The 25,802-nt window shown below is 35.3% G+C and overlaps 5 protein-coding genes across 11 annotated transcripts in view; 3 read left to right on the top strand and 2 right to left on the bottom strand.

Moving 5' to 3' along the window:
- LOC126769129 (moesin/ezrin/radixin homolog 1) overlaps window positions 1-4,846 on the top strand; it is a 39,199-nt gene extending 34,353 nt beyond the window's left edge. For all 3 annotated transcript variants that reach the window (XM_050487725.1, XM_050487723.1, XM_050487724.1), the window contains 5 exons: window positions 1,795-2,055; window positions 2,138-2,243; window positions 2,326-2,460; window positions 2,763-3,128; window positions 3,216-4,846. In XM_050487725.1, coding sequence (XP_050343682.1) covers window positions 1,795-2,055; window positions 2,138-2,243; window positions 2,326-2,460; window positions 2,763-3,128; window positions 3,216-3,380 — 1,033 coding nt within the window. In that variant the 3' untranslated portion in view covers window positions 3,381-4,846. The remainder of the gene's footprint in view (window positions 1-1,794; window positions 2,056-2,137; window positions 2,244-2,325; window positions 2,461-2,762; window positions 3,129-3,215) is intronic.
- Window positions 4,847-5,911: 1,065 nt separating this feature from the next.
- LOC126769197 (zinc finger protein 184-like) lies at window positions 5,912-9,667 on the bottom strand (the record flags this gene model as incomplete). The annotated part of the gene is made up of 8 exons (XM_050487836.1): window positions 9,296-9,667; window positions 8,460-8,774; window positions 7,009-7,215; window positions 6,735-6,847; window positions 6,391-6,554; window positions 6,161-6,313; window positions 5,953-6,093; window positions 5,912-5,913 (listed from the first exon to the last, which is right to left on the bottom strand). Coding segments are annotated over exons 1-8 (1,263 nt in total), but the record flags the coding sequence as incomplete, so codon positions are not given.
- A 4,282-nt stretch (window positions 9,668-13,949) lies between these two features.
- Window positions 13,950-15,701, top strand: LOC126769181 (uncharacterized). 2 transcript variants are annotated; one of them, XM_050487826.1, is made up of 5 exons: window positions 13,950-14,043; window positions 14,475-14,582; window positions 14,789-14,896; window positions 14,973-15,032; window positions 15,614-15,701. In XM_050487826.1, the coding sequence occupies exons 1-5, from the start codon at window positions 14,041-14,043 to the stop codon at window positions 15,653-15,655; spliced, it is 321 nt and encodes a 106-aa protein (XP_050343783.1). In that variant the 5' UTR covers window positions 13,950-14,040; the 3' UTR covers window positions 15,656-15,701. The 2 variants fall into 2 exon arrangements, with proteins under 2 accessions (XP_050343783.1, XP_050343782.1); XM_050487825.1 differs by lacking the exon at window positions 13,950-14,043 and adding an exon at window positions 14,092-14,378.
- A 3,638-nt stretch (window positions 15,702-19,339) lies between these two features.
- LOC126769160 (3-hydroxyisobutyryl-CoA hydrolase, mitochondrial) lies at window positions 19,340-22,929 on the bottom strand. 3 transcript variants are annotated; one of them, XM_050487782.1, is made up of 4 exons: window positions 22,743-22,929; window positions 21,524-22,333; window positions 20,827-20,968; window positions 19,340-20,359 (listed from the first exon to the last, which is right to left on the bottom strand). In XM_050487782.1, exons 2-4 carry the CDS (start codon window positions 22,331-22,333, stop codon window positions 20,214-20,216), a joined length of 1,098 nt encoding a protein of 365 aa, XP_050343739.1. In that variant the 5' UTR covers window positions 22,743-22,929; the 3' UTR covers window positions 19,340-20,213. The 3 variants fall into 3 exon arrangements, with proteins under 3 accessions (XP_050343739.1, XP_050343738.1, XP_050343740.1); XM_050487781.1 differs by lacking the exon at window positions 22,743-22,929 and adding an exon at window positions 22,516-22,736; XM_050487783.1 differs by lacking the exon at window positions 22,743-22,929 and adding an exon at window positions 22,449-22,473.
- A 1,188-nt stretch (window positions 22,930-24,117) lies between these two features.
- LOC126769174 (peptide deformylase, mitochondrial-like) lies at window positions 24,118-25,174 on the top strand. 2 transcript variants are annotated; one of them, XM_050487815.1, is made up of 3 exons: window positions 24,118-24,572; window positions 24,650-24,770; window positions 24,881-25,165. In XM_050487815.1, exons 1-3 carry the CDS (start codon window positions 24,237-24,239, stop codon window positions 25,069-25,071), a joined length of 648 nt encoding a protein of 215 aa, XP_050343772.1. In that variant the 5' UTR covers window positions 24,118-24,236; the 3' UTR covers window positions 25,072-25,165. The 2 variants fall into 2 exon arrangements, with proteins under 2 accessions (XP_050343772.1, XP_050343774.1); XM_050487817.1 differs by lacking the exon at window positions 24,650-24,770 and having other exon boundaries at window positions 24,118-24,576; window positions 24,881-25,174.
- The last annotated feature ends 628 nt before the right edge of the window (window positions 25,175-25,802 follow it).

Raw genomic sequence — 25,802 nt, 5'->3', positions numbered from 1 at the left:
TCTTACAATGCCAATATGGTGGTCATGATAATATTCAATAAGACGGTCCATTTGCTTGTCCGCCTACCTATTCTATAAAAAGAATGACTTTTCCGTTAAACATTATAAAGAAAAACGTGTCCTCATTTAAAGATATTAAGAGATAGCGCAGTGGATAGAATATCTGGATTGTAATTGCGGATTCGATACCGTGATTAAATTGCTTTTAGAATAATTCTTGTACGTTACTATATTCAAGGAAAATATTGTGAGGACACGCATGCGCCGTCAGATATTTTACCGCATGTAGTTCTCGGTAAATTGAGAAACTTGACATGTCCTGCGGTCGGCCACGGCGCGCTGTTGCGTCTGATTATATTATTAGAATTCAGTATTAACGATAACATTGTGAAATTGAAAACGTAATAAAACAGTTTAAAAGAATTTATTTTTCAAATATTATACTTTACTTTACTATATGTCGAAATATAGGAAAAATATTTGAAAATTCTCAAATATTGGTGTTAACTTTTCTTACCAAATCATACCTATGCGTGATAGCTTGATTTGTTTTTTTTTTTTGTATGGAATAGGTAGACGGACAAGCAAATGGACCACCTGATGGTATGTGGTTTCCACCGCCCATAGACATTGGCGCTGTAAGAAATATTACCCATTTCTTTCACCAACCTTGGAAACCAAGATGTTACGTCCCTTGTGCCTGTAGTTACTACTATTTACTGGCTCACTCGCCCTTTAAAGCGGAAGACAACAATAACATCAGTGTGTATCTTATGGGCTGGCACAAAGCTCTACCGCCAAGATTTATTTAGTGTCTCAATATAAAACATTTACATCATAATATAAGTAAAATGTTATGCAATATATGCAAGCTTGCAACATACAGATTCAGAGAGTATTTATACAAAAATTACTTATCAATTGAAGTAGAACATAACAGCTGATATATTGAATAGGTGATTACGGTAGTTTTGGAATTACATAATTGAGAAATAGATAAGATAAACGCGCGCGTCACGAGTCGATCGAGATATGCAAAACCATTATTTTCGCCGAATACTTCTCTACTTTAAATATATATCTAACTATATCATGATTATAACTAGAGCTACGTGGAAAATGTACTATTGCATGTCGATATTTTAATAATACGGTTATTAAATTCGGTTTTAATTTTTGTAATCGTATCGTAGCTTATCTTTAGTCACAATCGCGTCACTAAATGAACTCGTCGAGCATTCTTTGATAAATTACTTCAATGATACGGGAATACTAAACATTTACGAACTTATAAACGTTGTTTTAAACAATCTTATATCTTCTTCTTTCGTATGTCAAATCAATAAGGACAGAAAGAGATAAAACAGTGTTTAATACTCAGTCACCAAGCCACGTTTATAATTAAAGCCGTTAGATAGTTATCCTACTACTACAGTATCTAATAACAACTGCCTCGCTGATCTAGGGACTAACTATAAGGCCGTAAATCCTGTCGACAAGCTTTCAAGTACAGGTCCGGGCGATTAAAAATAATTATTATTTTTAAGTATATAAATTTTCAGCATCTATGTTTCTCGGAAATAGCCTAAAATGTGGTCTCGTTACTGAACCGGTCATTTGGATCAACGTTCTTTCGTATGATATCTCTCTCAGTGCTGGAGTAAGCTTAACTGGAGTTAGCTTTTTTGTTAATACAATAAAGCGCACTCCCTTGCGCAGCTTTTGAAATTCTTCATCCGATAAATGTTTGTTAATTATATTAGATATCTATCTCACAAGTTGACTACCCCCCAGACTGACGCCGAAGATCGGCTTCCCGTGGTCCGAGATCCGCAACATCTCGTTCAACGACCGCAAGTTCATCATCAAGCCGATCGACAAGAAGGCGCCGGACTTCGTGTTCTTCGCGCCGCGCGTGCGCGTCAACAAGCGCATCCTGGCGCTCTGCATGGGCAACCACGAGCTGTACATGCGGCGCCGCAAGCCCGACACCATCGACGTGCAGCAGATGAAGGCGCAGGCGCGCGAGGAGAAGCTCGCCAAGCAGGCGCAGAGGTGGGCCGCCGCCCCGCCCGCCCCGCTCGCCCCGCTCTCCCCGCTCCCGATCATCACGGGCTTACCTTTTGGCTATTTTCAGGGAAAAGCTGCAGCTGGAGATCGCGGCCCGGGAGCGCGCAGAGAAGAAGCAGCAGGAGTACGAGGACCGTTTGCGACAGATGCAGGAGGAGATGGAACGCTCGCAGGTGAGCGTGATGGAGAAATCAAACTTCCTATAATTCTGGTAAAAACATGAATTCGTAAGCTAAATCTGAGTGGTCCGTGCAGGCGAATCTGTTGGAGGCGCAAGAAATGATCCGGCGGTTGGAAGAGCAGCTGCGACAGCTGCAGGCCGCGAAGGAGGAGCTCGAACAGCGTCAGAATGAACTGCAGGCCATGATGCAGCGCCTCGAAGAGACCAAGGTGAGAACCCACCCACAAGATGAGTAAATAATTTTCCGTATTCCGTAACAGCCTGTGAATGTCCCACTGCTGGGCTAAAGGCCTCCTCTCCTCTTTTTGAGGAGAAGGTTTGGAGCTCATTCCACCACGCTGCTCCAATGCGGGTTGGTAGAATTCACATGTGGCACAATTTCAGTGAAATTAGACACATGCAGGTTTCCTCACGATGTTTTCCTTCACCGTAAAGCACGAGATAATAATTAGAATAAATAATTTAGTCTTTGCAATATATTTATGATACTATAACATAACTGTACTCGTAGAATATGGAGGCGGCCGAGCGACAGAAGCTGGAGGACGAGATCGCGGCGAAACAGGAGGAGGTGTCGCGAATCCAGCAGGAGGTGGAGATCAAGGATACGGAGACGCGGCGCCTGCAGGAGGAGGTGGAGGAGGCGCGCCGCAAGCAGGACGAGGCGGCGGCGCTGCTGGCGGCCGCCATCACGCCCACGCACCACCACGTGGCCGAGGCGGGCGACGACCAGGGGGAGGAGGCGGGCAGCGGCTCCGAGGCCGGCGAGGAGGCGGGCGGCGGGGAGCTGGCGCGCGGGCCCGACGACCTCGTCGACCCGCTGGCCGAGCGCCGCACGCTGGCCGAGCGCTCCGAGCGCCTGCACAACCAGCTCAAGGTACGGCCCCCCGCCACACACTCTCCCTCCCTCTCGCTCTCTCTCGCGCTCTCTCGCGCTCTCTCTCACGCGCCCCTCTCGTTGCAGGCGCTGAAGCAGGACCTGGCGCAGTCCCGCGACGAGACCAAGGAGACGGCCATGGACAAGATCCACCGCGAGAACGTGCGCCAGGGACGCGACAAGTACAAGACGCTGCGCGAGATCCGCAAGGGGAACACCAAGCGCCGCGTGGACCAGTTCGAGAACATGTAGACGGCGCCGCCCGCCGCCCGCGCCCGCCGCCACGCCCGCCGCTCCGCCCGCCGCTCCGCCCGCCGCTCCGCCCGCCGCTCCGCCCGCCGCTCCGCATGCGCCCCGCGACACTGCGACGCGCTCTGCGTGCGACGTGTCGGAGCCGACTCTCGTCGTCGTCGAGGCGCGGCCGTCCGCGCGTAGGTCGATTCGCGCGGTCCGACGTCGCATTCGAAGTAGTCGAGTGCCAAATATTAACAGATTTTCACGGTTTCGTTCGAAGTGTGAAACCGCGGATTAATTGCAAACGGGAGCCGTGGCGGCCGCCGGACCGGCTCGTGGACGTGTACGGAGTGATATCGAAGTTTTACATACTGTTTACACCGTCCAGGCGATATTTAGCTGTTCGATTGTCGGTAGATTGTCACCTTTATATTCTGTAATGGAGAGGTCGAATTAGACCGGTGCTTGCGTGTTTTTACAAACATCGGATCCGTCGGGCGTCGTAGTCGGGACTATTAAGTGTAAATATTGATTATTACTATTATTAATAGTAATTTTATTTTAGACTATAATGTGCTATAATAACCGAATATGTATACATTGTTCGAGAATGTATCTTCGAAACCGAGAATATTGAGATCGTAGAGGCACACAGATTCGTTTAATTAATATAATTATTTGTAAGTGATTTGAATTTTATTCTATAATAATGATTATGTATCGATCGGGAGCATCAGTCATAAATTAAAGCGCTGTGTGCTTTGTTTTACTTTAACTACTTCTTTGTATGTGGTAGGAACTTTTTAAATTTAGTCGGCCTGTTAATTATTTTGTTGATCGCACGTGAGAGGGATGCGTGGCTGTCGGAAGGACGCGACTCATTCGAAGAGTCCTGTAGCACTTCAGAATATATCGTGTCGGTTTGAGCCGACGGCTATATCTTTATATAAATCTTAATATTTAAAGTGTAAAACACCAATATTTTCGAGGATATTTAAATTTACAGCTAGTTTTGCTCAAAGTGGAACAAGTGGCCGAAGTGTCTTGAGAGTAGTGGGGGGGGGGGGTGAAAGGGAGGGGCGACGGCCCTTATTTATTTTTATAATCATTTATATTTTAGATATAGAAGTTTTCATGTGTAATTAATTATCATTCGTTTCTGGATCAATTTGTCCCCTCGTTATATTATATTGTTCGATGTTCCGTATGTTTACGCTGATATTACGTTATACGGTGTGTTGTGTAGTTTTATATCGGTTCGCTGAACGCCACGTCCCACTGATGGCTGCTTCTTCATCGGCCTACCTTTCTTAATTATTCATACTTAATTCCTGAACAAAATTCTAAACTAAAAAAAATATAAATATTTAATAGTATGCTTATAGGATGTGTATAATGTTATTTTTAAGTGTATTAAAGGCATTCCATATGTAACAATGCGGTGGCGTGTACTTGGTTATTGAATAAAACTTGAGAAAATATTAGTTTGGAATTATTTGTACGTGTTATTTAACAATAAGTGCCATCCGTCGCATGTCCTGGGCGTTGCTCGCAGCCGGAATACAGCAGTATTGAATGTTTACCTTGTAATCATTTCGAAAATATACAATACCACGTTGCCTTTCAATATAGGATGAAATTTTTTTCAAATAAAATGTTTAAGTAAATAAAACGTGTTTTATTTATGATTATTTATATAATATATGATTTCCTTTATAATTTATTTAAATTAATTATATATTAAGAATCACCTTAGATCATTGAGAGTGAGGTCGTTTAAATTACTTCTGTTTACATTAGGTACAACTTGTAATGAAAATAATATCATATTTATTATGACAAGACATTTTTAATATCTTAAGATATAACATTATATAAGCATATATATATATATATATATATATATATATATAAAAGTAACATTGATTGACTGATTAACAATTTCGTTTATGAGTTACAAAACTTTAGATAAAATAAAATTGTATCACACATATACAATACATACTATTGTAATTCAGTCAAATATAGGGTCGTTTTTAAATGCGAACATAACAATTGTGTCATACAAAACACTCGCTGTAGTTGAAATTTTTTCTATTCAATCCACGATCAAAACCAAGAATCGTATACAATCGCAACAATGTGTTATGAATCGGTTAATCGACGCCGAGCCTCGAAACCCATCTATAAAAAGTATAAGACAGACACACATTTAAAAATATCCCATATGTATAGATGTAACTTTCTTTGTGGCAAGTTAACCAATCTTAATGCCATTTCACTGTTAGACAAATTTCATTTAATCTTAGCAAAATTTCGTGACGACAGTCTTTTAAAAGTACTCTATTCTACTCAAGAAACTATTGGCACGTTTACATTTTAGCCGGTTTTAGACCACATGCAACACTAATTTCAAACGGACAGGTTGAAAGCAGTCCGCTCGTCGGGTGCCATCTTTTTGCAGAAAACCGTTACATAGGTAAATATAAAAAACGAGATCGTACCGAGCCGCGTCACCGGCGCGCCGCCCCCGCCGCGCCGCCCGCCGCGCCGCCCGCCGCGCCGCCCGCCGCGCCGCCCGCCGCGCCGCCCGCCGCGCCGCCCGCCGCGCCGCCCGCCGCGTGGCGCGCGCGCAGGTGGCGCAGCAGCGAGCTCTTGTCGCTGAAGCGCCGCTCGCACGCTCCGCACGCGAACACGCGGCCGCTGTGCTGCATCGCGTGCCGGCTGAGCCCTGCGAGCGACACGGGCGTCAGGCCGGGCGCGGCCCCGGGACCCGACAGGCGGGGGCCGGCGCTCACCGGAGGCGTGCAGGAACACCTTGGGGCAGCGCGCGCAGCGGTGCAGCGCCAGCGCCCGCGCGTCGGGCGCCGCGTGCGCGCGCGCGTGCGCCGCCAGCGCGCCGCGCTGCGTGAAGCCCTTCCCGCACTGCGCGCACTTGAACGGCTTCTCCTCTGCAAGTACGACGCGGCAGACGGTGACTCGGAGACCGTTGCACGTTTACGACTTACGTCCGAGCGACCGGCCGCACCTCCGTGCACGAGCTCGTGGCGGCGCAGCACCTCCCTCTGCGCGAAGGCGCGCGCGCAGACGGTGCAGACGTAGGGGCGCTCCCCGGAGTGCACGCGCGCGTGCCTGCGCAGCGCGCCGCGCGTGGCGAAGCGCTTCCCGCACTGCGGACACCGCGCGCGCTCGCTGCGCACGCACATTTAGTAATTATTAGTAATTAGTAATATTTAGTAGTAGTAGTAAGTATTTAGTAATACTTAGTAATTACTCACTTCTGATTCCTATTCTTCAAAGAATTATAAAGTTTTGATATAAATAGACTTTAAATATACAAATAAACGGTTAAAACATAAGTGTCCGACTTACTCCTTCGGCGGTGTCACATTCTTGCCATTATCGCAAGGCTCGATATATTTAATCGTTGATTGAATATTTATTTCATTACTACTAATTTTATTCTTAGGTGCATTCTGTTGCCCCTAAAACATTTTACTGTAATTTGTGTATAATCAAATAACAATAACTAAAAAATAAATTCTATAAAATGTACCAACAAAGTCATATAGGATTAGAGGTAATGATTTAAATGAACATTGACAAGATTTAATCATTCTCTTTTTAAAACGATTGAATGAAATACCTCATCAATTTCCAAAAGCTCTAAAATCATTTTTGTATCGTCTCCTGTTTCTATTTCTATTAATTTAATATTTTGATCCATCTTTAAAGCGTGTTCACCATTTCTTGTTAAAATACCAAGTTCCAAAAGGATAGAAGAGATAAATTCAGATACATCTTGATTTTCAGGTGTCTCCAATATATTTGTAGTTGCTTCTGTTGTAGATTTCTATAATATAATAAAAACACACCAAAGGATCTTGTTAGCCTCAATTACTGAACAATATATAAACTGACTAGTGATATGAAAGTCGGATTCAATACTGGCATTGGGTCAAACTCTGTTGTTTGATCAACAAGTCTAACACAGGCGGATAAAATAAGTACATTTAATATGTTAAGCAACACCACCCATTCTCAATCTGTGGAAATTAAATTATATTAATATAAAAATATTTTCTTTTAATGTAAATAGTCGCCTCCTCCCATACAAATTAAAGCAGTAAGAAATATTATCCTTGCATGTGCCACAAACTTTGGGAAATAAGATGTTATGTCCCTTGTACCTGTAGTATCACTGGCTCACTCACATTTCAAACGGAAAGACTACAGTACCATGTATATCTGTTTAATGTAATGAGTGTGTAATACCTATCCATGGGTTTGTAGGGCTTTGTTCAAGCTCGTCTGGGTAGGTACCACCCACTCATCAGATATTCTACCGCAAAACAGCTGTACTTGATATTGTTGTGTTCCGGTTTTGAAAGGTGAATGAGCCAGTGTAATTACATACACAAGGGTTATAACATCTTAGTTCCCAAGGTAGGTGGCGATGTATGCTTTGGTTAACATTTCTTTCAATGCCAATGTCTAAAGGCGGTCATGACCACATACCATCTGTTGGCCCATTCGTCTACTACTTATTCTACAAAAAAAAGGTGGGCCTGCACAAATCCCTACCACCAAGTAAAACACAATTCGATTACAAAATAAAGTATGATTCAACAGTTGTCTAATATATTTATTAATTGAGTATGAAAAATGTTATTATAATGTTGCTTGGAATAATTCATACATAATACATCATATTGAAAAGTATTGAGATACAAGAAAAACAAAGGCTCACTGAGTAAGGTCACCTTTGTCATTGACCTTTCGAAAAGAGTTATAAAAATAACTCAATTTGCAATTAAGAGGTTTCATTTTTGTATTCGAAACAAGACACAAGGGCATAACACTAAAAGCAACAAACATATGTAATAATTGTGTATACAAGGACTAAACTTGTCAGTAGAAAAATTACAAAGGAAAGATAGGTACAGAATGAAGTGCTTATTAATTGTTTAATTTATTTAATTGCCTATCAATAATGATCATATTTTATGAGAACAGTGATGAATAGAGCTTTATTAAGTGCAATATCTGGTGAATAGGAAAACCTACAAAAGAAAACATTATCTGAATAATATATACCTCAACATTTTCATTGGGCACATTGGACAGACCATTGTGGTCTATATTTACTTCAAAGTCTTGTGACTCCTTCACAGGCAATATTTGTTCCACATTGTCTAGATGTACTCGATCTAATACACTTGGTGTTTTATTCTGGTCTTCTTTTACATTTGTATCGGTACCTTTTTTTGTTACCATTTGTTTTACAGCTAAGGCATGTGATTTTAACTTTTGGTAAGTTAGAACACATCTCTTTTTAAACTCGTAATAGTTATTTAATTCTTTATGGCACTCGGTACAAATCATGTCAGGCAGGCAGTCTTCACGGGTTATCTGGTTAATAATAAAATAAAAAAAATTCACTCACCCTTCAAATTGAAATACAACAATACTAAGTATTGCTATTTTGCGATGACTATCTAAAAAGCCGAGATGGCCCTGTGGTAAGAACGCGTGAATCTTAACCGATGATCGTGGGTTCAAACCCGGGCAAGCACCACTGAATTTTCATGTGCTTAATTTGTGATTATAATTCATCTCGTGCTTTACGGTGAAGGAAAACATCGTGAGGAAACCTGCATGTGTCTAATTTCACTGAAATTATGCCACATGTGAATTCTACCTACCCGCATTGGAGCAGCGTGGTGGAATAAGCTCCAAACCTTCTCCTCAAAAAGAGGAGAGGAGGCCTTTAGCCCAGCAGTGGGACATTCACAGGCTGTTACGGATGACTATCTGATGAGTGGACGGTACCTAGTCAAGTGAGATTGCACAAAGCCCTACAGCACAGCACTATGTATATATATATTTCATGTAGTAAATATAATTAACAAATAGTAAAATAGTATGAGTACCTCTAATCCAACACACATCATAATCCTCATAGTAAGTGAAGCACAAACATTATCGGTGTCTGTGAAGATAGGAACAGTTTCTTTCACTTTTTCCAGGCACAATCTACACATTTCGTGAACACCCTCGATAAGTTGATATTCTGTACGCTTTCTAGCGTATGTTCGCATTTTATATAAAGGTTTTTTTTTTAAATAAAATAATACTTATAATAATATAAACAATATTTCAGTTGAAACTCATCTGTTAGTCAATTCATTGTACAGGACATTTATTCATTTAATAATTTAAGTGTGTAGGTGATTCAAGATTGTGTTCTTATAAAATGAAATATTTTAGATTAAAAAACACAGGAAACAGATTCAAAATATTGTTTATCTTTGATTTTATTTGAGATTGTGACATTGATAAAATGACAGGTTACAATAATCAATCACAGAGTACATAACCACGAATTTTCTGTAGAACAATAAGAAACTAATATAGTTATATTTTGTTTAATACCTTACTGTTGTGTTCTAAAACCTTAATTGACGATTTAGATGAAAAATTAAATCAACTAAAGGTTAAAATATTTATATAAATAATAAGTTCCTCTTGTAAGTATGTTGTAGCAATAAACATTTGAATTTAATTAGAAGAAAAATAAATCTTCAATTGATCTATAAAGATAAAAAATAAACGACTCCTTATATCACTAATGTGGACGAGTAAAAATTGATTAAAATTATTTCAAAAAAAATATAATCACAATAATAATTTATTGTACCTAAAATAAAGACAGGCGTGTCTATTCTCCGCGAAAAAGAGTAGCTTCAATTTAACACCCACGTTCGAAAGTGTATCCTTACCGATTACGAACCTTCTAGAGCTTCTAGGTATTACCATCACCTCTAACCTCAACTTTGGCCAAAAAATTGAGTCTATGGCACAAGCGGCGTCCAAGAAATTATCAATTCTTTGTAAGGTTCGGCGGTACTTCAGCTCTGAACAGCTGCTTAATCTTTACACTGCCCAAGTTCGATCCTGCATGGAGTACTGCAGTCACCTCTTGGACGGTGCAGCCAAATATCATCTTGAAGATTTGGACTCAGTTGACCGAAGAGCCCGTAGGTCAATTAACAACGAAAAGCTTTCAAATAGCAGACTACCACCCTTGAGCATCGTCGTCGAGTTACCAGCTTATCGGTTTTTTATAGGATATACTTCGGAGAGTGCTCGAAGGCTCTTTTCGAACTAATTAAGCCATCTCCATTCCTTTATCGGACTACTAGGCGCAAGCAAAAGTTTCATCCATACGTTGTTGACATAACCAAAAGTCGAACTAAACGGTTTGACTGCTCGTTTTTGGTGAAAGTCGCCAAGATTTGGAACGACCTGCCTGGGTCTATTTTTCCTGATAAGTTGAACTCTGGAGCCTTTAAGAGTAGAGTGAACAGGTTTCTTATGGATGGGCGTGTACCACCTTCGTCTTCGTCTACACTTCCCATCAGGTGAGATGGAAGACAGACAAACGCCTATTCCATTATAATTATATAAAAAAAAAGAAAAATAATAATTAGTGTTAAATATGTAAAAATCATGTTTATTTTATAAAAAATGGTGAATAAGCATATGTGCAGATGTTAAAAGCAGAGAAGAGATATTAATATTTACTACAATAAACAAATAAAATAGCATAACTACATAACATAACATGGCCTTTAGAAATCAATCAATCAATTTGTTTTATTTTCTTTAAACAATGTGAAATAAATTATATACCAGATAATATTATTTTATGTATTCTTTAAATAAATATATTTTTTGAGTTTGTCGTGCGTAAACTAGCAGTATGGGATTTTCAGAGGCGCTAGAATTTTACTAAGAGTACAAATAAATTAAAAATTCTTCTTTCATTAAGTCACGACGAAAATATCTATGCCCAAAAAACACGGGCATATTTACACAAGCTAAAATAAATAAATAAACAAGAAGAAGAGGAGAAACGTGAAACTTCTGTTCTTTAAAATAACTAGATACTCGTAAGTATAGATATATTTTTTGATATTACTAATGTTAAAAAGAACGTGCCGTAACGGTTAACCAGTAATGCATTTACAAATGCTTCATTAAAAGAGATATGAATGATGGTATAATTTCCAATGCGACGTTAAAATTTCTCAATGAAATGTGCGATGTCCGTTTTAGTTACCTATTCTTTTGAAACCTCCAATGAACGGTGTGGGACGTTTCTGAAAAACGGTGTGGTTCTCGATGTCACCGCCTAACTGTGACATCAATTCCATCGCGAACAAAGAAATTTGGCAACTCCTTTCTTTGTCGCACTTCCAAAAAATGGAATTCCTTACCAGCTCTTACAACCCGGGTTCCTTCAAACGAGGCGTGAAGAGGCATCTTGCGGGCCGGCAAGGCGAAGGCGGCTAGTGCAGAACGTTTTTCCCGTCTGTACTGGCCGTCGTCGCGTTTGGACTCTACTACCACTTACCATCAGGTGGAGTAGAGTCATTTGCCCTCCCGGCGAATATAAAAAAAAAAAAGAAAAGTAAAATGCTTATTCCTAAGTTCAGGGTATGAATGGTGATAAAGTGTGTATAAGAGCTAAAGGAGATAGAAAATTTGAGAAAAGACTTTTACCAAATCCACTTATGGTCTACTGCACTTATGGTCTATTTGCACCAGGATTATTTAAGAATGCCATTGATAAATAGTTACATTTTTATTATATGTATAGATAGTAGGAAAATACAATTTAAAACTTGTGCTTCCTTACGTGGTTTTAAGAGTATCATCAAAAAGTTAATTATGTACTCGTGAGAAGTTAGGATCTGTCGTCAATCATTTTACAATCAGACCTTATTAAAAGGATCAGTTAATTGCTCCGAGGAGACAGTGATTTCATTGTAATTTATTTAATTAACTGTTATAATAATCGTAACTAATTTTAGTACATCGTTGAATAATTTTACCGTAATTATTACAGATATGTATTATAACTTGTTACACATCAAACAAAACCCTAGCTTTTATTGTTTATTTTAAATAATAATATCTTTTTATGTTCTGTTCCTGACGACCTGACGAAAACAAGAAATTTTTCGTCGTCAGACACATCATATATAATTTAATCTTCTGCATCGTATACTTAAATTAGACATTCCCAAAAGTGACCAATATCACCAACTAGGGGTTGACTTCGACCTGGTTTATGTTACTGAAATAATATATATTTAGGTAGCATAAGATATTTCGTGGTCGACGAAGTTTGTGATATTCGATTTAAGCAAAACATTGAGTTTCACAACTGTTCGAGAGGCAGGCCAGAAGGCTAATAGGAGACGACATATTGGTCAAGTCTAGGCTTCAGTCTCGATCATCGACATATAATTGCGTCACTTTCCTTTTTCTATCGAATACATTTCGGATAATTTAGTCAGAAATTACACAATTTGATTCCGCACACCCGAGTCCACATAGTCCGGTTCTGCGTTTATCAGCCACGTTAAATAAATAAAAGGATTTTCTACTAAGAAATAACTTATTGCACTTTCAAAACTAACTGTAGACACAGTATTGTAAGAAATGACGGATTTAAAACAAAATAATATTCCAAATAAAACGACTAAATTTTTTTCAAAAATAAACAAAATTTGGTCCATTGGTGGCTTACCTAATTTGTGGGTAGTTGATGTGTACAATAATAAGATGTACAAATATTTTCATAGAGTTATAACTTTGTTTCTTTTTATTTTTGTTACGTTAAATTTCGTTACATTATTCACAAAGTCTTCTTTCTCAGATAAGCAATTAAATGACCGACTACTCTTTGGATTTTCACATCCTATTCTGTTCACATATTATATAGGCTTAGAATATCATAAGGCAGAAATGAAGGACCTATTAACTAAACTGTGTATAACTTTAAAAAATATATACAATGATCCTGATGTAGAAATGCGTATGATCAAGAAGGCTTCTTACTTTTCCATTCTTTATACTCTGTCTATTATTGTATCATTGAGCTTCTATGGATTCGATGCATTGATGCAAGTTATTTATTCAGGTTATTAGAGTGAGCTGCTTTATTAAGAAACTTATCTATAAAGAGTTCATTACCTAATAAGTCGTGAAAAATGGCAAGTGGATTGTAATGTAGACGGAATAAATTCCGTGACAATTCATTTACAATTTCGTTACCAGAACCCTGATTACGATCACTATTTAGAGATATACGAAAACTCAAACAGATTGTATTGCTTTGTTGTACAGCTGTGCTTCCTTTATTTTACTTAGAAAATATGATTCGTATAATCAGAGAAATTAATAACTTTACTATTTACCTTCTCTTTAAGATAAGAGGACGCCATTTAGACTATAGTATTTTATATGATCATATTATAAAAGTATAAAAGGCGACAATAACATTATCATATTTGTTGCCAGATGGATCGTTCGTAACGGTGGTTACAGCTTGGCCCAACGTTGAAGACAAAAGCGCTTTAGCGAATATTGTGCGCTTTATTATTTACATCATCTGGTGGATTTTTATGATAAGGATTTCGGCTGTTATCACCTTAATCATAATGACGACTGTAGCTCTCGCTCATCAGTATAAAAACTTACAAAGTTACTTCTACAGTCTCGATGACATATTTCAAAATGATCTTGATGAGAATGACCAAAATGAGAAAGAGGCTAAATATGTCGAAGCACTTAAAGTTGGTATTAAATTACATTCTGATACGTTATGGTAAGTTAGACAAGCCTAGAAACATCGTAACAATTAGGGTGTAGCGGGTAACTTTTATGGGAGTCGGTAAAGTTATGAATGTGATAAATCTATTAGGTATCATGTTTGTAGTATTTCTATGACATCCTGGTATTAGTGGATCCGTTTTTGATTAAAACGTTTTTCTTTTAATTAATCCAATTTTATTATGTTAAATTTTTTAAGTTCTTTGGATATATAAAATATAGTCTTTCTTTAGGTGTACAAAACAATGTCAAGTCACATGCAGCTTTGTTATTAGTGGTCAAATTACCATAAATGTTACCGTTTTGTGTCTCCTTATGTTGCAAATGGTGGTAAGTGGAAATTTTAAGGTCATGCGAAAATCAGACTAATAAAAATATCTTCAATACGAACATATGTTTATAGAATACTCTAAAATGTCTTTCTAGAACTCGGAACGTACGCTTGTGAACGCTTTGACAATCTTAAGCACCAGCATAGCGGTCCTGACTAGTACTGGTTTTCTTATGTGGAACGCTGGTGATGTTACGATCGAAGTAAGTACTTAGTATTTTTGCGTTGCGGTTTCAAGGGTGAGTGAGCCAATGTAACAACAGGCACAAGGAACATAACCTCTTAATTCCCAATGTTGTTGGTTTTAATATTATCTATGGGCGATGGTGATAATTACCAAGAGGTAGCTTATTTGCCAGTCTTCTTATCTATTTTATTGGTTAATTTTATTATTATGTATCTTTTGCAGGCATCTCTTGTTCCAAACGCCATGTATTCATCCGGTTGGCAGCACTGCCGAGGCCCCACATCTGCAATAGTAAGGAAATTGCTGGTCGTGGCGATGACTCAAGGACAAGTAAGTCTGTCGTATAAAATTCCAACTCATCTTATTTTATGACTAGACCTAATAAAAAAAATTAATTAAATTCCAGAAGCCTGTAATGTTACGAAGTTTTGGAATTGTAGAGATATCATATCAGTCATATTTATCGGTGAGTATATTTATTTTATTATTGTTCAAATCTTAATGTCCTTTTAAGAAGAAGGTTTTGAACCGTTTTCCACGACGCTGTTCAAATGCGGTTTGGTGGAATTTGGCAAATTTTCATCTGACAGTATATTGGGGTTTCTTAACAGTATTCCAGTTATTCCAGTATTCTTCCTTCACTGCCGAACACGAGATAAATTATAAATACAAATAAAGCGCACGAAATTGCAGTGGTCTTGCTCGGCTTATTTATACCTGCAATCTTTGGTTAAGATTCACGTTAATCAAAGATATTAAGATGAAACCATAGACAACTTAGTACTTTTTAATGATTTGAATTACCTATTCCTAACAAATATATATAAATTTAATTCTAATTATTTAACATACCATACCACATTATATTATTTTATTTATGGATATGAGTGACTACTGAGTTACATGACGGTTCTCCCCAGTAGGATCTACATTCCGAAACGATGGTATCTTTTCATTTTATATAAATAATCATGTGAAATGACGATATAAAACTGTCTCTACAAAATATATTTTGATTTATTTACAATATTTATTTTCAATTTTCAGATTGTGAAGTCCTCGTATTCGGCTTTTTCTATATTGTATTAAATATTATTATTGTATATAATTAAAATAAGCACAAAAAAAATATCTTGCAATGTGTATGTATCAATTTATTTGAAAATATAAATATTATTTTATGCCATTGTTATTTTAATCATTTTATTATTATAATAAATCATTATCACATATACACAACAGCTTGATAGCTATTTATAGTTACTTATATAATAACACTGATAAATGAATACCAACGACGTTTATATATAATCATAATATTACAATTTATACTCGGGTATTATATTTAACTTAGTAGTAAACCGTGCCAAGGTATTAAAAATTTAAATTATCTACAATACCGTCAATTCAGTTACACATTGTGATGACTTAAGCAAATTTGTACCTTTTTTTACTAAATAATATACACATAAAACTACTATACTACTAATGAGTACAAATTAATTTGATGAAATTGTCCCAAACACATATTTGGCAGTATTCATATAGGAGATATAATTGACACACCAAAGCAACCTTTAGTGTCTCATCACCGAGTTTGATGATTTTATGTGCACCTCTATTCCCTCATTCTCATAATTCCATGGGACAGCAAATCTGAAACGACCGGATATAGTACAAGCGTTGGGCTGGATCAACAACTTTACGCGCTTTCCGAGGTACGGGAGTGTAAACACTGCCAATTTCGAGACTCTAGACAGTTACTGAGAGCTACACGACAGAAAAAACTATAGCGATTGGATGGCCTAACTCAAGGTTTGCACCGAGGACTTCTGGATTTCCGGCATTATTCTAGCTATTGTGACCGTGATTTCATATTAATTAATGTAACTGAACTGTTATTATTAAGTATTAGGTACTTACTGCTAAACTGTACAGAAATATATTTAAAAGAAGAAAACACGCTGTTTGTCAAAACCTTATAACACAATTCAAATTAAATCCAGTAATTATTTTAGGAAAATTCATTTTAAAATTATTTTCGCCCTAATGAAAAAAAATGAAAATAATTATATTCACAATTGAAAACTGTTAAATTATTATTACAAGTCCTACTTTAAGGTCCTTAACAAACATTATATGTATAAAATATAACAATCGATGATAAAAAAATCATTAATAGTTAGTTTACCAATCTTATTAGCTTGTTGCTTGTTGTCGTCACATCTACTCGTATAGCTACAATTCGAAACCGAACCGAGTCGTGAAGCGTACGAAAATAAAAGTGTTAATTATTATTTACAACGTATGAAAGATTATATTAATTATACCGAAGTACGTTGTTTATGATTTATTAAGTAAAAATTGTTGCACGCGGTTATGAAGTGAAGTAGCCTCGATTAATACCCATAGCTACATTAAATATGACAGAGTCCTGTTCTATATTTTTAACAACATGAAATGTATACAAAGTCAATTTTTAATAACAAATAATTTATTTCACGTTAAACACTTACCGCTTCTATCCGAAATGTACAAACATTCAAAATAAAACGACAAAATTCGTTTCAAAATTTAACAAAATTTGGTCTGTGGCAGATATGTACACAAAGAAGTTATACGAATACTTTCATATATTTGCAATATTGTGTATATTTACTTTTATTTTATCGGAAATCCCGACTTATTTCACACAGTCTTCTTTATCGGATAGACAATCAAATGACCTGCTAATATTTAGCTTTTCGCACGTTCTCCTTATAACGTTTTACATAGGTCTAGAATATCATAAAACCGAAGTTAAGGATCTATTAACCTTCGTCAAATTATTGTATGATTTAAAAAAATGGAAACAATGATCCTGATGTAGAAATGCGTATGATCAAGAAGACTTTTTACTACACTATTGCTCTATTTTCTTTCTTTTTTCTATTTTCTTAGTTTGTCTATCGTTAAACTCTTAACTTTAACTTTTTTCACTGTCGCTTTTTTTGTTTCTATAAAACAAATATTTTTACCGTCGAGTAATTTCGGATATGCTGTCTCACGTGCGAAATACCCAATCTGTGTGCGTCATCAGTGAAGTTACTAACTTTACCATATCTTGCCTTAAAGAGAAGAGCCATTTTGCTCAGCATGTTCCTTCAATTCACTGTTTACTCGATACCATAGTATTTAATAAGTCATAATACAAAGCGACAATAACATTACTAATTATATATTTTATCAGATGGATCGTTCATAACGGTGGTTACAGCCTGGCCCAATATTGAAAACAAAAGCGGTGGATTATAAGGCTGCCATCACGGTAATCATTATGATAACAATAGCTCTCGCTCATCAGTATAAAAACTTACAAAGCTACTTCTACAGTCTCGCTGACATATTTCAAAATGATGGTGACGAGAATGACCAAAATGAAAGAGAGGATAAATATGTCGAATCGCTTAAAATTGATATTAAGTTACATTCTTACGTTGTGGTAAGTTCGACAAATCTGAGTTGAGTTAAATTCCTATAGTCATGTCTGTGATAAAATTTAAAAGATATTTAAACGAAATATTTGATACTATATGACGAGCCGGTTGGCGTGGTTCGTAGATACTTGCCTTTCACGCCGAAGGTTGTGGGTTCGATTCCCACCCAGGACAGACATTTGTGTGCATGAACATGTCTGTTTGTCCTGAGTCTGGGTGTAATTATCTATATAAGTATATATTTACAAAAGAAAAGTAGTATATGTAGTATATCAGTTGTCTGGTTTCCATAGCACAAGCTTTGTACAAGCTTAATTTGGGATCAGATGGCCGTGTGTGAAAAAATGTCCTAGGATATTATTATTATTATATGCCATTGGATAATTAATTTATTTGTTAGCTTTTAATTATATGAATTACGAATCGCTTTCTTAGGTGTACAAGAAAGTGTCGGGTGACATGCAGCTTAGTTTATAGCGGTCGAATACTAATATGACCGTGTCCGTTTTGTGTTTACTTATGTTGCAAATAGATATGTTGTAAAAATTCAAACAAATTGTATATACCTTTACCTATTCAACACATACATTGCAACTAGTTTTAACCCGCGGGTTTGCCCGCGTGGTAGAGCCACCTGCACTAAGTAAGCAAGTTTTTTTTTTATAGTATAGGTCGGCGGACCAGCATATGGACCACCTGATGGTAAGTGGTCACCAACGCCCATAGACATTGGCATTGTAAGAAATGTCAACCATCGTTTATAGCCAATGCGCCACCAACCTTGGGAACTAAGATTTTATGTCCCTTGTGCCTGTAATTACACTGGCTCACTCACCCTTCAAACCGGAACACAACAATACCAAGTACTGCTGTTTTGCGGTAGAATATCTGATGAGTGGGTATAATTATCATGTAACTGAATGAAATTTGTATAATTCTTAAATAAATATATAAATCATAAACATACTTATTTTTTTAATATTTTCATATACCAAATTGCCCATCTCATAAATACATTGGCATTAAATGCCAAATTGAATTATTTATGAAAACACTGTTAGGTCTATAATACTGAGTATTCGGGCTATATAGTGAGCTGTTATTATTCTTTTAATTATTCATGTACAGTGACAATTAAGTTATAGTTAAAATTACGTCCTACTTCGTATCAATTATCCGTTATTATATTTTATCTATATGTATAGAATTAAGGATAAAATTATATTTTAAATAAAAATGGTATAACAATATACTTAAGAAGAACAATGAGGTTTAAAAAAAATCCTTTTCATTATAATTACCTGTTTTATATTATAGTCTAAACAATATGTAAGAGTACATTATAAAGATACAAAAATAAATGCCCGCATATGATTTGATAATATTCGTATAATAGCACAGCCAATAAAAACACCTAACATTCACGGTAAATATTTTTTAAAAACATGTAAAAATACTTTTAAATTACACTTGTAGTAAATATTTATTATTGTTTCATTTAAAAACTTACTTAAAAGAATATTATTTATATATTACATTTATAAAACAAACAATACCAACCTAATATTATCACATAAAACTAATAAGACACTTGAGATGGCTATATAATTTAGCATAAAACATAAGATTAATTTAATGATTTAGATCTTTATTTCGAGTTATTTCACTTAAACTTTTAAGTATATAACATACCCTGCATTATTTAACATCCCAGCTAGATATTGTTATATAAGTATCCTTTATATATGTTGAAACAATTAATTATAATAAAAAATATGAAGACCCATATTATTTACATTTAAAATTAACTTGGCGGCAAGTTATTGAAGATGGATTTCATTTTAAGTTTTAGTAAAAAATTTGGTATGATTTTTAATTAAATTGTATTCACCATTTTATACATAGTGTTGAAATAAACTGCACCACTAAATAGTGAATTTCTTTGCCTCTAATTCACACGGGGCCACCATGAATGTATATCTATTCATTAAAATCAATCTTTTCGAAGTTCGCTAATAACAGTATTATAATAATATCCGAAATATCTAGTTTTTATTTTAGTATACTACTTGTAAAACTTGTAAAAGTAATTAATTATCACTGACTTTCTATATGGCAGGAGTATAATATGCAATTTAACATAATAACATTTTTTGGCTTAAACTTAGAGTTTAAAGTTTAGCATCAAAGAATTTGAGCTCTTTATCTTCTGGAAGCTTCTTAAAATAGTTCTCTACGTAATCATCATCCACCTCCGCTAAGGTTTTTGGCTTCCACTGGGGGTTGTTGTCCTTGTCGACAAGAAGAGCTCGTACTCCTGACAATAAATTATAAGTTTTAATATTTTTGTAAAGTTGGATTATATAATATAAAGATACACATCTGTAGTAAGTCCAAATTCCATTCCATTTATTGCATTGCATATATAAAAACAGAATTGGATTTAACCTTGTTTTTTATCTTTATCAAACAATTATAATACAAGAACACTTGTACAAACAAGTGTTCTTGTAAATTAAATTTAGTAATAAAATAGGTACAACATTAATATTACCAATTATCACAACTATAAAAACATTTATTTTTTGAAACAATTAGTTTTTGTTCATATTTATGATGGACATGATAAAATCATTTTTGTGTTTATGACATGATAGATGAAAAAGGCAGTCACACAAACACATAATCATTCATCCATAAATAAAAAATTAAACTCTGTGAACCTTATAATAAGGTGTGTTGTACAATATTTACTTCTAAAGATCAGATTCAAAATATTATTACCTTCAGGGAAGTCATGATTCTCAGTTGCTCGGCAAGCAAGACGATATTCCATTTTAAGACATTGAGGCAACTCCAGCTGTGCTCCTCTTTGTAATGCTCTCATTGTAATTTTAAGTGAGCCAGGGCACATTTGATGAAGTGTCTGTAATATAAAACAAAATCCATATTAGATCAAAAGTGGTACTTATTTTTTTTATTTAATCAAGGTTCGAGGAGATGAGATGGCGTAGTAGTTGGAATATATAAAGCTTAACAGAAAAGTCAAGCCTTAACGTAACCCAGACACTTTTAATGTGCTTAATTTGTTTTTATAATTCATTTCAAGCTCAGCGAGCTATGAAAATATTTTGTATCTGCTAAATAACATTGCAGCATTAGGGTTAAATAACCTCCAAATCTTCTTCTCGAAAGGAGAGGACTGAGCCCTGCAGTATTTACTAAGTAATTACTTTGATTTTAATCAATTTGTTTTTATATAAGTTGGCGATGAATTTATTTAGACTTCTACAGGTAGTTATCTCTAAATCCCAAGATAAAAAGTACCATATATTTGTAATCTAACTATAAATGTATATCAATAACAATAATATCAACCCGAGCTGGCTTGAAACCCACTGTTATTTTTATTTTTTTAATCTTATATAGTTGAAGCTTATAACTAAAAACACAGATATTTGCTTAATTATATACAACTGACCTCTAATGTCTTAACAGACCATTCATTTTGAACTTTTTCAAGTCTCTCAATGATCTCTTCGACAGTGGAAGCAGCAAAACAGTAGTTAATATGTTTAATGTTTGGAGCTAGTGAAAATTCTTCTGGAGGTTCATTGAACTTGTTTAGTAAAGAATGTATTTCCATTTCACTGGTGCATCTTAACAACAGTTTCTCTAATTCATACAACCGTTTGCTAGATACAAAGTGAGTAGCAATACCTGCTTTTACAACATCTTTGCCTTTTAACCTATCACCAGTCAAACCCAGGTATAACCCTAAATTAACTTGAAGCCTTGGCAGGAAATAAGAACCACCAACATCCGGAAACAGTCCTATCTTAGTCTCGGGCATTGCAATCATTGTTTTCTCAGTAGCAACTCTATACCTCCCATGGACAGATAGTCCTAGTCCTCCACCCATAGTGATTCCATTTATAAATGCGATGTATGGAATTTTATACTTCCCAATAAGGTAATTTACATTATACTCAGTGTGGAAGAATCTTGGACCTTCCACCCTATCAATTGCTAATTTCACATCGCCTCCTGCACAAAATGCTTTTTCTCCAGCACCTTTAATTATTACTAAATTTTTGCTGTTCTCCCATTCACGCAATTGTGGAAGTAACTTAGATACCATGGATGTGTTCAAAGAATTCAAAGCTTTCGGCCTATTTAATGTGATAATGCCTGCATTATTAATTGTTTCAAATAATACATCTGCTTCTTGACTCGACATTGTACGTTTTATAAGAGATGCTCTCTGCGGTAATATTCTCAAATTAAACATCTGGAAAGACGGAAGTAAAATAGAAATCGTAAAATATATTACATTAGAAAACTGTTGAAGGTTGGTTTCACATAGCGCAAATATTCATATAATAACAAAAGTTTAAGGTACCTACACAGTTTAGTTACAAGTTGAAATATACAGTACATTTTGAATAATGTGATTATATAACAATTACTTACTTTGAACTAGTGACTTAACTATATATTTAACAACAATTAATATTCATGAACTGGACAACTCAAAACTGAAAAAGTGTTTTTCAACAAGCCGGAACAATTGAAAATGAAATAATCTTTTATATTATATACTCAGTCTTAATGTACAATTTTAGTGACAAAAAACATCACTAACAAGTTCCAATTGAAACAAATGAATAATGAATTAATAATTTGGTTATCTTATCTACCGTCTGTTGTTTTTTTTATACTAAAATTGACTTAGTAAAAATTTGAAGTTGAACGATCTTAATTTTCAATCAACTTTTCAAGGTTGTCAGTTACACTCCACAATCACATTATCTCGTTTTTTTTCTTTGAAAATTGATGTGGAAAAGTACGTTTTGTTGTAATCTAAATGTTGTAATGCGGAATGTAACTGAGATCACAATTTACAATATATTAAAGATTATCGTATAATTTTTTTCCTAAACAATGTCAGATTTTTTTAATGAAGCTTGAACTACGCCAGAGAAGGCCTGAAAAGCGTTTAAGCAAACTTAACAGTATTAAATTTAGATAATTAACATAATTAAGATTAAGAAGACATTACATTTTCTGGTAATTGAGTTTGTAATAAGTTTTACTAAGATATTGATTATTTAAAATAACGTTAAATAAAATGTTACGTATATAAGAAATTTAAATAAATAAGAAATATTATCAATAAGTACAAGTCAATAATTTATGGACCAAAAAATTACAAATTTATGCAAAATATATTTAGAACATCAACACCTTTAAAGTTGAAGTGATAAGTTAAATGCAATAAATATTTAAAGTTATATTAGTGTATGTAGGGGAACAAACCTAGTCGTTGACGATTACGCAAATTTTTGGCATTCGGTTATAAATTAATCTATATACGAATAAATTGAAATTATTAAATTTAATGAAAGTTATTTGGTTTAATTATGTATTTATTATCCTTACTCTGTATAACTATATTATGTACTTAATTTGCCGACCGAGGTTCACATGTCTTTCCATGTTAGCATGAAATAATACTCATTCCTCAATCCACACGTTCATATAGTTTGTCGCTGAAGATGGACGAGCCGGTTGGCGTGGTTGGTAGAACACTTGCCTTTCACGCCGAAGGTTGTGGGTTCGATTCCCACCCAGGACAGACATTTGTGTGCATGAACAGGTCTGTTTGTCCTGAGTCTGGGTGTAATTATCTATATAAGTATGTATTTACAAAAAAAAGTAGTATATGTAGTATATCAGTTGTCTGGTTTCCATAGCACAAGCTTTGTACAAGCTTAATTTGGGATCAGATGGCCGTGTGTGAAAAATGTTCCAGGATATTATTATTATTATTATTATTATTAAAGTAACTCCTCAGTAAGAAGTTCCATTGTATGCCATCGTAGTCTACGTCCGGTTCAGTCCACGTTGTTGAGTGCCTAATCGTTTTGTTGTTGGGGTTGTCATAAACCTAAAAATGAATCAATCATTACGCATTTGATTTTTGTAAGTCAGACACAAAAATATTGAAGGCTAGGCTGTATGATACATCTTCGCAGTATCCAAATGACGTATAAAAAATTTATGACACTTGTCATTTGACAAGTCAGTTGCTTAAATTTTATAATAATTATTTTTAAATATAATAGATATTTACCGAATGAAGTGGATGTAGTATTCATCATATTTATAGTACTGACAGTTCCTTTAATAAAATGGGTCTTCTTAGAAAAACATTGAATTTGTATGCCAAGTTAGCTCCAGGTCGGGGTCGTTCCTTACCTCCTTACGAACATGTTGTTCAAATCGGTGATCCGATATTACGTAAAGTCTCTGAACCCGTATCGGTAGACAAAATTAGAACTGATGATATTCGAAAAATTATACAAAAATTGATATATGTACTTGATAAATATGGTAGTGTAGGAATGGCTGCGCCCCAGGTAGGAGTGAATTTAAGGATATTTATTATGAGACTAACAGCGAAGCAGATTGCGAAAATGCCTGTAGAAACTATAAAACTCAAGAATATGACAGTTGTACCTCTTACTGTGAGTGAGTAGCGCATCATTACTTTATAAATTTAATGATACTTTAGATCAAAGGTATTATTTTTGTTCACTTTTAGGTTTTCGTAAACCCTAAATTAAAAGTATTCGATTATAACAAAGTTATACACAGTGAAGGCTGTGAAAGTATTAGATCATTTTCAGCAGATGTTGCAAGATATAATGAAGTCCAAGTAACAGGTATATGACTATTTTCATGAATATAAAACATTACAAAAAACAATAATTTTATACAAAATTCGTAACAATTCGAAAAGAGATTGTTCAATGTTTATCATTTAATTTTTTAGGATATAATGCAGATGGGGAAGAAATATTGCGTGTGTTTAAAGGTTGGTCAGCAAGAATAGCCCAACATGAAATGGACCATTTAGATGGTAAATTATACACAGATATCATGGACAGGAAAAGCTTACATTGTACATGTTGGGATGAAGTCAATTTATCAAAAGGCAAGATTGTAATACCATACAGTCCATAGCAATTTTTAGTGTAAATATATAATATAATTGTTAGTAAATTATAAAAAAATTATAATGTTTTTTTTTTGTAAATATATTAGCATCATCATCATCAAGTTATGACATATGACATATTTGGCTTTTTGTTGTGAAAAATATAACACAACGGACTACACATTATAACAATTTCCTTAGCCAAGATGGTTCTTTAGATATGAGGGGTGTTAAACAAAGTTTACAATTTTGGCACCAGGCACATACTATTAAGTTTTCATGTGCAAAATTTATGGGGGAACCTGTATGTAAAATTACCATGTGTTTATCTAAAAAATACCACAAAGTAGACAGGCATAATGAAATAAACTCCAAAACAAATAATTTAAAAGCTTAAAAGTTGAGAGGCACCTTTTATCTGTGTGGGGTACTAACTCTTACTTCATGCAGTTGAAATAACAAATTGGCATACAGTTTGTTATATTTAAATTTTATTTGAAAATCAACAATTATATATATATATTTTACACCATTAGTTTTTAAATATCTAACAGAACAAATGAAAAAATATTCTGCGACAGTACACATTCGCATTTTTTTACTTGAAATGTATATGTAACATATACACTCACAGCATTTTATATTATTACCAGGGGACATTTAAAATATTGTATAATACAAAGATTATACCCATATTAGAGTATGCATATCAAATCTAAAATCTATATTTTGTGAAGAATATCGAATGGCTAGATAG

Source organism: Nymphalis io, chromosome 6, assembly GCF_905147045.1.
Source record: "Nymphalis io chromosome 6, ilAglIoxx1.1, whole genome shotgun sequence".
NCBI classification, from domain to species: Eukaryota; Metazoa; Arthropoda; class Insecta; order Lepidoptera; family Nymphalidae; genus Nymphalis; species Nymphalis io.
Note: the sequence above shows the minus strand (reverse complement) of the source record. Positions and strands in the feature narration are given on the sequence as shown.

Coding starts and splice junctions, on each gene's coding strand:
- LOC126769181 (XM_050487825.1), top strand. Junction 14,583..14,788: donor CTGGTGATGTTACGATCGAA/GTAAGTACTTAG, acceptor TATCTTTTGCAG/GCATCTCTTGTTCCAAACGC. Junction 14,897..14,972: donor TGGCGATGACTCAAGGACAA/GTAAGTCTGTCG, acceptor ATTAAATTCCAG/AAGCCTGTAATGTTACGAAG.
- LOC126769160 (XM_050487782.1), bottom strand. CDS start 22,333: ATGTTTAATTTGAGAATATTACCGCAGAGAGCATCTCTTATAAAACGT. Junction 20,969..21,523: donor GGTCTGTTAAGACATTAGAG/GTCAGTTGTATA, acceptor TTTATATTACAG/ACACTTCATCAAATGTGCCC. Junction 20,360..20,826: donor GAATCATGACTTCCCTGAAG/GTAATAATATTT, acceptor ATTTATTGTCAG/GAGTACGAGCTCTTCTTGTC.
- LOC126769174 (XM_050487815.1), top strand. CDS start 24,237: ATGGGTCTTCTTAGAAAAACATTGAATTTGTATGCCAAGTTAGCTCCA. Junction 24,573..24,649: donor TGACAGTTGTACCTCTTACT/GTGAGTGAGTAG, acceptor GTTCACTTTTAG/GTTTTCGTAAACCCTAAATT. Junction 24,771..24,880: donor TAATGAAGTCCAAGTAACAG/GTATATGACTAT, acceptor TTAATTTTTTAG/GATATAATGCAGATGGGGAA.